Here is a 12,485-nt window from a genome sequence, read left to right on the forward strand (position 1 = left end):
GTTAGAGAGGATAATTACACAGTCTTGCCCCGATTAGCTCGTTAAACAGGCTAAACGCTCCCCACGACGCTTTATACGAAATTCCCCTTCGCTCAGCGTGTTTATCACAGAGAGCCTGGCGCTGTCACACTGACAATCACACTTGTTTAGTAAACACACAAATAAACGGTGCCGCTGCCATGGAGACGGCGTACACTCGGTAATGAGGAGCATCGTGTTAAGTGGATTTATCCTCACTGGCCTACTGTAAGGTTCCTCCGTGTGGAGAAACGTGACAGATATGACGTTTCACTTTTTGAGAAAGTTGTAGCTGCACAAAAGATCCCACTGGGTACCACTTACTATGGACCAGAAGTTCCAGCTGTGTTCATGGAGATGTACCGTCCTGCAGGGTTTAGCTCCAACCCTGGGCCCAATATTCAGTCAATATTTATAATAGTAGTAGTAGCACTAACACTAATCAGGGCTGTCAAAGTTAGTGATTAATTAACTCCAGTCATTGTTTTTAATGCCGTTAATGCGTTTTTCTAGTTTGACCCTTTGAACCACCCCACGTAGTGCAGGCTGTAGCCCAGCTAGCGCACTGTATGTCGCTATGATAGAATCCGTAATTGTAGTTCACTCATTTAAACACAGCTTTTAAATAGCTTGTAAAGCAGCACTATGCTGGATGGTGCTCGTGGGAGAACTGTGGATAAATTAGTGGGCAGTAAACTAACAAAATCAACAGCAAAGTGGAAACTTCCCCCTGAGAATTCATCCTCCAGGATCCACGAGCTGTTTGCACGAGATCGAGTGTCTACAATCACAGAAGAGTTGACAGTTGACTTTATGTATGATATATATGATGTATGCACTCATTGGTTAGAACATGCAGCCACTGATGCTCTCACTGGATGTCAGTGATGAAAAATGGAGCCTGTTCACTTTGGAAATGTTGAGGTTTCCAAGTGAGGAGGTCAGGTTAATGTTCACTCTGCATTCACACGATGAAAATAATATCATTGAATTATTGACAGTAATAAATACATTCTGGTGAAGCTTATTTTGTACATTCATATAGCAGAATGTGCTACTGTTTAAAGGTTTTTTAGCATTAAATTTGAGTGATTAATCAATGAACTACATAAAATAATGCAATAATCATAATTATTTCTCATTTGACAGCCCTACTATTATAACTACTACTACCACTACTACTATTATTAATAATAATAATAATAATAGGTATTTTCTCATACATAGTTTTGCAGATGGAATTATGTACAGTAACAAATACAACAAATATAATTGCTCCAGAAATATAAAACTTCAACAATGAATTATATTTCTAGTCCCAATACGTACAGTTCATAAAATGCTTGTTGACATCGACAGATGCGTACATGGAAATTATTGGATATCGGCACTGATTCAGAATTCCCATCTCAGTGCATCTCTGTTGAGAACCTGTAGACTGTTTAGTCTGACGTTTTTCATCATGTGATCAGTTTTTTCCCAAACTTGTCCGATTCAGTGTTCTTATTTGCATTTGTCTTGATGTAATGCTTCCATTTGCCTGTATTATTTCATTCTGTTCTTAAAGTTGCTGCCTTTAAATTTATTTGGCTGTGCATTTTGTCACCCTCCCACTCCACTCATCCTCCTCCTACCACCCCCCATCCCCTCCTGCCTCCCTCCCTTTCTGGCCCCTGCCGCTCTCCCTCAGGTTGCATGGAGCAGCCGTAGTACATTAAGCTCTCCGTCCTGGTCTCCGGAGCGGTCAGAGGGCTGGGATGGCCCTAAGAGCCGACAGCTGCTGGGCGATCACGTCTGGACGGCCAAAGTGGTAAATGAAGGGCTGTGGCAGAGGGAGGTGTTTGTTTTACTGCTGGTCCAGGGCTGCTGCAGGGTAGGGCTGCACGATTTTGAGCCAAAATGACAATCGCAATAAATTTGAACGATATTTTGCAATTTCTGAATTTTTGTTGCAGTTAAAAGTGACTAGTACAATTCCGCACATGGCTGACATAAACTGTCAACATGTCCATTTTTAATTCTTGGAGTACATGAATTACATCCTTCCAAAAACATGCGACTAAATTCGCCAAAATAAATTGTGCAACCCAACCGCAGTACGCTCAGGGTTCTTCTCATGGTCATTGGTGGCACGCTGCCTCAACAAATGGTCTTGGGTGAGCTCTGCAGGGATGTTTGGGTGGATTTGGGCGGTTTATGAAGTTTAAATATGGCCTTGTCGCTGCATGTGGACATTGTTGTATGCCTGTATGGTTGTCAAATTATGATAATTGCTTTTATTGAGTGGTACTGTAATTGCAAATACATAATATTCTGATTTGTCATAATGCGTAAATGTTATTTGGGAAAGCATTTTTAAAATGTGCAGAACGAACAGATGGGATTGGCCATTTCACTCACAGCTAACAAAACAAATCTGTAGCCGGAGAGTGCAGTCATTGCGATTCAGCGGCTTACATGTTTAAATTACAGCAAATTCTGATTACATTTTTATGATCGGTGGTAAAAGTCTACTTTGCACAGACCATAATGACGCAGGTTGATGACGATGCTTTAAAGGTGATAACTGACCTCGATCTAGGGAGGACTAATTTAACTTGTTAAATAAAATGAAATAATAGGTGCGTATAATGTTTTATTCCATTTAATTGTTAAAATAGTGGATTATCGCGGGACATTAAAGAGCTGTTAGACTGCATACATACATACATACATCATCTACACCACTTATCCTGTTAGACTGCAATGCAGCAAATTCCCCACTATGCTGTTTCCCAAAGGGTGACGTACCATCTGAGCATTTTCTGTACAGCTTAAGTGTTGCGTCATTCGCTGGTGAACTTATGAAAATATTTCCCACAAGCATCTGTGCCGGACTCCAGAGCGGCTTCCCTGTAACGATGGAAAACGGTGTTTGTTTTTCCCAGAGTACAACACATGGACATGGCTTTGTTTACTCTCACATGTTTAGCAGTCAGAGGTTTCCCCACAAGGGGGAGCTAGCAAGGAGGGGGAGGGTGCATCATTTAAAGATATAAAACTGTCAAGAACACACACCAGCAGGAGCGCCGTAATAATTTGCAGTGTTTGCAGTCACTTTCAAAACAAGAGGTGAAGTAATTTATTACCAAAAGATTATTCAGTATTACATTATTTAAAATGTGAATGTTTTTATTTAATCAGGTAGCACTTAAAAATGCATATTAGCTAAAGATAGTATAGAAAGTAGATCTGCACTACACTAAAAATGATGGTTCGTTGAGTTCTTTAACAAAGAAAATGGTTCTGTACAAAACCGTGAACACTCAAAGAACCCTTTGCATGATTAAAGGGTTCTTTGCATCATGAAAGCGTTCTTCAGACTGATGGAGAATGTGCTGTAGATGGTTCTATATAAACCTTTTTGAAAAGGGTTCTGTATTAGCCCCAAAAAGGGTTCTGCTAATGTTATGATGTTAAGCCTGTAACAATAGAAGAAACTGTTTTGGTGCTATATAGAACCCTTTTTAGAAAGGCTCTGTACAGAACTATATAAAACACATTCTTCATTAATCTGAGGAACCTTTGATGATGCAAAGAACCCTTTAATCATGCAGAGGGTTCTTTGAGTGTTTGAGAACCATTTTCTTCGCTAAAGAACCCTTCAAGAACTGTGTTTTTTAGTGTTTAGATCTTAGGTGCAGTGAACTGCTTATAATATTATTTTTAATAACATTATAATTATTTTTATATATCGCCCAGGCCCAGGTCGTACGTTTCCTTGCTTCCCAGCTACATTAGCCTTGTAGCTTTAGTGCTAAAACAAAAGAAGCAGACTTCAGATAACAAGCATTTCTTGGCTGAGTTTATTTGGGATATTATAATATTATGATGCAAATGTTTTTGTATTTTTTGCCAAACTCTCGCTTTAAATTTGATTGTTCGTCGTCATTAATCCAACATGTCTCCAAGTTCCTCAGATTACTCGTCCTCCTGCAAATGCTTGCTAACTGGCCTCTCTCGCTCTGCAGCATCTCCTCAGACATGCACATACACACACGCACATGGAGCTGCAGAGCCTCCCTCACCAAATCCTCACACTTTCCTCCATAATTCATTTTTGCACAAATTAGCCACAGACTGTACAGGCGGTGGAGCGTGGCACCTCCTCAGGCCGTCTCTCTAAATGGAGTTGACGTCTCCTGTCTCGAGCAGTGCAGCTCAGGCGGGAGTGAGGTAATTACCTGGAGGAAGGAGGATACGGGCCACAGCCTCAGCTCAGCGGCATAGGCAACGCGATGCCTTTGGAGGCAGGGCAGGGTGGCAGGAACACAGGAACAGAGGCTGTAACGTGAGCCAAGTTATGTTCAGGCAGGCTTGAACTCAGTGGCTCTGCCTCCCCTGTGTTCACACGTACAAGCAGGCCAGGACTAGGTGATCTGGCCAAAATTCACATTTTTCTGTCATTAATGTCAATAATGATTACAATTTTAGATTTTCTTAATGCTCACTTTTAGGTTTAAATGGTATTTCGAACCCTAAAGAAACAAAACGCATATGATTTAATAGAAAAGGGTACATCTAACATAGGGCTGCAAGATTAAGCCGTTTTTGTTGCTGTATGAGTTTCCACAGTGAACTTGTTAAGGGCTGCGATGACCAAACAAAAAACATTGCATTACATGCACAGCGCCAGACTGATGAAATTAGGCTATGGTGGAAATGTAGCATTAGGAGCTGTGTCTAATTTTAGAGCAGCAGTGTGCTTTGCTAAACCTGGCTTGAAACCCTGATCTCCTATGAGTGACTTAACCACTCTGCTATAGAGCCAACTAGAAGACATACACAGAGGTCAGAGACTACTCCATCCTCAACTAACATGTAAAAATGCTTAAAACTAGGTTTTTCTGACCCCCAGAATTGTTTAAAATGTTTGAAACAGCTTCTGGTTAGAAATTTCCCATAGTTAGCTAGCTAGCTAAATTTCCTGTTCCACCTTAAAAAGCATCAGAACTGCTACATCATTTAAGGTGGAATGGGAAATTTAGCTAGCTAGCTACCAAGACATTAGCATAATATTAGCGATTTTTAATGCTTGTTATGAAGGAAACGACCGTAATACACTGAAATGATGTTAAACTAAGATAATACATTGGTTATCGTAATGTTTTAACAGATACAATTCTCACATTTGTGGGTTACTTTGGTTGCTTGTGCAGCCATCTTGCTGGTTTTTCTTTTTCTCATTACCCTCTGAAAAACCTCCGTTTAGAGGGCCATGTTAAGTCAAGTCAAGTCAAGTCAAGTTAAAGTTTATTTATGTAGCGCTTTTTACAGCAGGTGTCGTCACAAAGCAGCTTTACAGATTAATCCGGGTCCGAGCCCCCATAAGCGTCGCCAGTGGCGACAGTGGCAAGGAAGAACTCCCTAAGAGCAAGAGGAAGAAACCTTGAGAGGAACCAAGACTCAAAAGGGGAACCCATCCTCCTCTGGTCGACACCGGAGAGCAAACAGCATTAGAATAAAATATTAAATACAAAACTGGGAAAAACAGGTGGAGCAATGGTTAATTAGATAGTTTGAGTTTATGCAGCAGCATCAAGCAGCACCATGTGGCCCCAACACTTTGCCCTACCCCTCTATCTCAACAGAAATCAGGACACCCTATTTCTAGACGTGCACGCGCAAAACAGAGGGCGTAGGGCAAAGTGTTAGGGGCGAGGGGTGAAATGGGACTGAGCCTTAGTCAAATTGGGTTAATTATTTTTATTCAGTAACCTCAAAACGGTGCCAGTCTTCATTTGTCGATCTGGGTTGGTTCAGGCAGTCATACTGGGTTTTGGATGAGTCAGTCGCTGCTGCGTTTCCTGTGAGCGAAATGTGGGTCAAGCTGTTGAGTCATGACGGGATGGAGGATTATGTTAGCGGAGCTCTCCCCGTGGAGACGGGCCGATTTAGCGGAGCGGGCCTGCGTGGTGATTTATCAGGGCCATCAGTAAACTGGGCTGGGAGGTTCCGTACTTTGGGCTATTAGAGCAAGTGATGACTGTGAAGGGTGGAGCTTTCGGTAATTAAAGAGCAGATAGATTGCAGTGATAAACAAATGTTTATCGTTATCTTTTTTCCTTTTTTTTCTCCTTGTTTTTATGGGCTGTTAAGCACACAGACTGAAGGTCATGTTTAAAGTTCACTGCAACTCATTTAGCTAATCACAGCCTTCACGTGTGTTTAATTTTTGATAAGCAGCTCGCATCGTTCAGAGCAGCCAGGCAGCGACTGAGTGACTGAGGCTCGCTCTTCATATCATTATGTGAACATTCTCTCTCTCTCTTTTTCTCCCTCCTCCTCTCTCTCGCTCTTTATCACTCTCTCTTTTCTTTCCTTCTCTCTTCTTTCTCTCTCCCTCACTTTATCTCTCCTTCTTTCATCTCTCTTTCTCTCTCTCCTCTCCTTGTCGCTCTCTCACTTCTTTTCTTTCTTTTTCCCTCCTTTCCTCCTTTCTCTCTCCCTCTTATCCATTTCTCTCTCTCTCCATCCCACTTCCTTCCCCTTTTCTTTCTCACTCCTTCTTCTCCTACCCTTTCTCCTCTGTCTCTCCTTCTGTCCCTCTCCATCTCTCCCTTCTCTCTGTCTCTCTCACTCCTTCTCTTTCCTCATCTTCCTCCTCTCTTTTTGCTTCTGTCCTTCTTTTACTCTGTCATCCTTCTCGTTCCTCTTTCTTTCTCCTTCTCCTCCTCATGCTGTCATCTCTCTCTCTCTCTCTCTCTGTCTCTCCCCTCTCCCCTCCGTCTTTCTCTTTCCCTCACTGTCTCTCCCCTTCTTTCTCACATTTTATCTCTTCTTCTCTCTCTTCTCTCTCTTTCTGTCTTCCTCTCTCTCTCCTCTTTCCACGTATCTCTCACTTCTTTCTTTTTCCGCTCCTTTCCTCCTTTCTCTCTTTCTTCTTTCTCTCACTCCCTCCCACTTCCTTCCCCATTTCCTACTCTCGCTTCTCTTTCCTTCCCTTCTCTGCTTCTGTCCTTCTTTCACTCTCATCCTTCAACTTGTCTGTCTCTCCTTCTCTTTCCCCTTTCTCTCTCCTTCTTATGCTCTCTCTCTCTCTCTCTCTCTTTCTTTCTCTCTCTCTCTCTCTCTCTCTCGTTCTCTCTCTCTCTCTCTCTCTCTCTCTCAGGGCCGTGGATCAGGCTTCCCAGGACGGAGGCGACCCAGAGGCTCGAACCTGTCTGGCAGAGGCGGCCGGGGACGATCCAGACTGAAGACGGACAGCAGCCTGCTGGTGAACCCCGGGGTACGGACCCCCTGCCAAAACCCCCCTAGTACACCACACCCTTCCATCCCCCACCTCTCTGCATGCATGAATAATAGAACTCTAAGATATGCTCAGTGTAGCATAGAGCTGGCATTAAACCCAGAGCCGAGCACTCAGCCTCAGCAAAGCTCACTCCACCAGAGCTCTGCTGAAATGGCCCTTTTCCCCCTCAAACCAGCAAATGCTGACATTTCCCCCGCGGGGCCACACAGTTTAGGCAGGGGGGAATGGAGGGAGTAGCCGGGCTCGTGTTTGCCTGGCTCCTAGATCAAACGCGCAGATTTGTTGGCGTTTTGAACAGATTTGTGGTATCGACACCCTGGCGGTCCGCTATGCTGTGTAAACTGTGATGCGTATGCACACACCTCGACGGCGAACACATCCCGCCAGGTCGAGGCTTATTGGAATCCAATACGGCACGTAGCTGTTAAGTAAGACTGCAACCTGATACAAATGCAGAGTCTTGCTTACACGTGGGGAGTGTGTTATGATTAGCTAATGATGGCTGTGTGTTTCTCAGGTTAAGGAGATGATAGTATATTGATTTCCATTGCAAGACCGTGTATTAGATATTTTTAAGCAAGACGTGCGGTTCACGCTCGTTCAGTAGGGAAAGGCTAACCTGACAATGATCATATTTGACTGTTTAGCCACAGGTTGTGGCTGTGTTTACTGGCGCAATTTCACATTAACTCTCATTTGAAAATTCTGAATGGATTGGTTACAGTAAAAATATGATGGCATTTTAGGGCCAATGTTAAAAATAATAGACTTTGAGAATAAAGTGGTAATATTTTGAGAAGTGGTATTTTTTTATTTTTTTTTAGAATAAAATCAATATTTTCACAATAAAGTCGCAAAGTTAAAAGAATAAATTTGTGATATTTCGAGGATAAAGTAGGCTGATTGTAGGGTGGCTGCTGTGACGCACTGGGGTCTCCGTTGCTACACTAGCGAGGACGAAGACGCAGAGCGCACCAGAGTTCCACTCACTCCTTCGGGATCAATCATTTTAATTATCGTTCTCCTTGTCTCCTGTGAAGCTACACGCCCTCTTCGAATGGCACGGAGATGTAACCACCAATAGCTGTGTAGACAAGCGCTGCCTGCGATTCTCCTTCAACAAAACAGGCAGTTTCTCCGAGTCCGCGTGGTCGTTCATTCTAAATAAACAATTTGTTGCTCAGCTGTTTCAGCCATTTTTTATACTAATAATAATAATAATGATTCCTGGTAATATCCCACTTTAATGTTGTAATTCTATGACTTTAGAAATATTATGACTGTATTCTCAAAATATCATTCCGTACGACGTTTTATCTCAAAATATTATCACTCTATTCTCGAAGTCTACTGTTTTTATTTATTTATTTTTTACAGTGGCCCTAAAACGCCGTCGTAATGAAGATACGGATAGATCAAGAAGAATATCACACTCTTGCACTGACCTCTTTTCCACTGTAGGGCCAAACAATTCAAAAGCTTTCTGTGAGGGAGCTTTTCAGCCACTTCAGCTTGGTTCTTTTTAGTCGTTACCAAAAAAAAAACGTGGCATCGTCCCATGTCTAATATGTATTTTAATAGTATTTGTACTTATTTACTTGTTGGTTAGTGATTTATTTTTGGTTTTTTCATCGGTGGCGGAGGGCTGCCTGATTTTACTGGTGGGTGTTTGTAAGAGATGTGTTTTTCCACAGGTGAGCTTCGTGGAGACTCCGTACGTGGTGAAAGAGGAAGAGGAGAACAGCATGCACAACACTGTGGTTTTGTTCTCAAGCTCTGACGCCTTCACCCTCAAACAGGTGTGTATTTGTGTGAGAGCGAGAGCGCGACCTTGCATGGGTAGAGAGCAGTTGGATCGGGTTATCTCCAGGTTGTTTCTGACTCTTTGGCCTCTTATTCTCTCCAGCTCGCTCCTATTTGTATCTTGAAGACCTGAGGCCATAGCATTTTTTTTTCCCCCCTGAATGTTAAACAAGACAACCAGCACATAGAAATAAAGTGCAATTTAATGTAACAACCTCTTCCTATGATTACAAATCATCCTATGAAATAAGCTGATATGCTCGTGTTTAATCAGTGTCCCGAATTAGTTTAGTTTAAGTGTTTTCCTGAAACCTCTGAGCTAATTTACATTATGCCTGGTATTTTGGGGTTACGACCCTGTCTAACTACATTCTCTCTTGGCACGAACGAATCCTTCAGCAGTTGCGCTGTGCGTAGGGCTCGCTGAAAGTGTGCGAGCCCCAGGTTATTCTCTCTGTCTTTATGTGTATGTGGGTGGGTTTCTTGGGTGAGGGGGTTGTGTGGTGTTGAGTATAGCTGAACAGCATCTTGTATGTCTTTCGTGCTCTGTGTCTGCAGGACATGTGTGTAGTGTGTGGAAGTTTCGGACAGGGCGCTGAGGGGAGGCTTCTGGCATGTTCTCAGTGCGGTCAGTGCTACCACCCTTTCTGCGTCAGCATTAAGGTAAGAGCGCTTCTGTCTTAACCGGAGGGGTATGGCTGTTATCGTAATGTGATAAATTACATCACTGTATGCTTTTCCGAGTGTTACTGGTATCATCAGTACTTCTATAACACTGGACAAACTCATGCATCACGAAGATTTTGACCGATGATAGAGGTCCCGTAACAGGACAGTTAATTGGGCGATATAATCTGATAATGGTAGTGATGAGTAACCTGATGATGGTGCTTCAAAGGCAGTAATTGCTGTGTTGAGAAGGAAAACTGACTGTCTGAGGAAAAGTCTGTGTTTTCTGTGCAGCTTCAGTCCCGATGGGTCCAATGAGAAAGTGTAAAACTTGGTTTCTCACAGGCGTCTATAGGTGATTCTAGAGCAGCTCTGCTATGGAGATTAATCATTCATTCCATCCTTCCTTCTTTCCGTCCCTTCTTCCTTTCATCCATTCTTTCTTCCCTCCTCCCTTCCATCGTTCCTTCCTTCCATCCTTCTTTCCATCCCTTCTTGCTTTCATCCATCCTTTCTTCCTTCCTTCCTTTCTTCCATCCTTACTTCCATCATTCCTTCCTTCCTTCCATCCTTTCTTCCTTCTGTCCTTCCTTCCTTCATTCCATCCTTCCTTCCATCCTTCCTTCCTTCCTTCTTTCCATCCCTTCTTCCTTTCGTCCATTCTTTCTTCCTTTCTTCCACCCTTCCTTCCATCATTCCTTCCATCCTTTCTCCCTTCCATCCTTACTTCCTTCCGACCATCCGTCCTTCCATCTATCCATCCATCCAACCTTCCATCCTTCCTTCCTTCCATCCTTCTTTCCATCCCTTCTTGCTTTCATCCATCCTTTCTTCTTTCCTTCCTTTCTTCCATCCTTGCGTCCATTATTCCTTCCTTCCTTCCTTCCATCCTTGCTTCCTTCCCCCCATCCATCCTTCTGTCCTTCCTTCCTTCCATCCTTGCTTCCTTCCCACCATCCATCCTTCTGTCCTTATTTCCTTTCCTCCATCCATCCATTCTTCCTTCATTCCATTCTTCTTTCCTTCCTTACATCTATCCATTCTTCCTTCCTTCCCTCCTTACATCCTTCATTCCCTCATCCATCCTTTTTTCCATCCATCCTTCCTTCCTTCCACCCATCCTTCCACCCACCCATCCATCCATCCATCCTTCCTTCCTTCCTTCTATCCTTCCATCCTTCACAGTTAATTACCAAAATGTTTATTTACTCTATTTTATATTATTTAATATGTGATGCACATTAAACCAATGAATGCCAAAATCATATAAGCTAAAGATAGCATAGAAAATAATACAATTGATAGTCTTTTAAACTTTTATAACCTAGACCTAAGTTATAAACAACAGCCAGTGTCTAGTAGTCTAGTAATAGTTCATTTTGACATGTTTAATTCTCCAAAAAAATGTTTTAAATAGGCTTCCATCAAACGTGGCACTACTAGTTTCATAATGCATTTAGTCTCCAAACTAAATATTGTGTTGCATAACTTGTGTCTAAAAAAGTGCTGTGATGTTATATTTTCTAGCCATACAGTCCACCTATTATCTCCCCCTCTGTCTCCTCTTCCCACGGACCATCCGCAGAGCCGACTTGTAAAAGAGCGGTGTGAATTATGATGTGTCTGTCTGTGGTGGAGGGTAATGGCGTGTGGGGAGCGTGTGATAAGCTTGACAGGCCGGTGTGTGTGAGGTCTTTGGCCTAAAGCGGCTTTGGAGTAATGTGTAAAACGTTAAGAGGATTAAGAGTCATACCTTAAACACTGTGGGTCTTGTGTTGATAGACTAAAGCAGGGCTGGAGGGTCACCAGAGATTTTATCCTGTCAGGAAAGCTTGACAGACTTAAGGATGGCCATTATTCCCCTTACCGCGTACATTTTCTATTAATAAATTGGTGAAAGTGCTCTGTCTTTATGCCCAGAATAGTGATTCTGTTATTTTAGCTCCTTTGAATTTGCACATCTGTAGTCAGTCATCATAGATGTAAAGCACTGTAATAAGTGCGAGTGGCTTTTAGGGCCTCTTTGGTCTTTATCATTAGTACTAGAACACCATCCCCTTACTAAACACTGCTAGAGCCATAACCCGGTTCCATGCTGCTAACACTGACTGTCCCAGCAGCCTTTGCCTCTGCTTTTGCCCCCACCGTCCTTTCTCCAGCTCCTGTTTTCGCCCCTCCACCCTCTGCTTTTGCCCCCACCATCCTCTGTTTTTGCCTTTCCAGCTCCTGCTTTTGCCCCACCACCATCTGTTTTTGCCCCTCCACCCTCTGCTTTCGTCCCTCCACCCTCTGCTTTTGCCCCCACCATCCTCTGTTTTTGCCTTTCCAGCTCCTGCTTTTGCCCCACCACCATCTGCTTTTGCCCCTCCACCCTCTGCTTTTGCCCCTCCACCCTCTGCTTTTGCCCCACCACCATCTGTTTTTGTGCTCACCGCCCTCTGCTTTTGCCCTCGCCACCCTCTGCTTTTGCCCCTCTGCCACCCTCTGTTTTTGCCTTTCCAGCTCCTGTTTTTACCTCTCCACCCTCTGCTTACGCCTGCACCTTATGCTTTTGCCCTCACCACCCTCTGTTTTTGCCCATACCACTCTTTCTCCAGCTCCTGTTTTTGCCCATCCACCCTCTGCTTTTGCTGCCATCATCCTCTGCTTTTCCTCTCCAGCTCCTACGTTTGCCTTTGTCACCCTTTGCTTTTGCCCCTCCACC

General features: G+C 43.3%; 1 protein-coding gene across 3 annotated transcripts in view; it reads left to right on the forward strand.

Annotated features, from left to right (window-relative positions):
- Nucleotides 1-12,485, forward strand: part of kmt2ca (lysine (K)-specific methyltransferase 2Ca) — a 249,803-nt gene that overhangs the window by 178,076 nt on the left and 59,242 nt on the right. For 2 of the 3 annotated variants that reach the window (XM_036581780.1, XM_036581798.1), the window contains exons 15-18: nucleotides 1,709-1,828; nucleotides 7,169-7,285; nucleotides 9,004-9,108; nucleotides 9,671-9,775. In XM_036581780.1, coding sequence (XP_036437673.1) covers nucleotides 1,709-1,828; nucleotides 7,169-7,285; nucleotides 9,004-9,108; nucleotides 9,671-9,775 — 447 coding nt within the window. The remainder of the gene's footprint in view (nucleotides 1-1,708; nucleotides 1,829-7,168; nucleotides 7,286-9,003; nucleotides 9,109-9,670; nucleotides 9,776-12,485) is intronic. The other variant, XM_036581789.1, reaches the window with a different exon arrangement.

Source organism: Colossoma macropomum, unplaced genomic scaffold (assembly GCF_904425465.1).
Source record: "Colossoma macropomum unplaced genomic scaffold, Colossoma_macropomum, whole genome shotgun sequence".
NCBI lineage: Eukaryota > Metazoa > Chordata > Actinopteri > Characiformes > Serrasalmidae > Colossoma > Colossoma macropomum.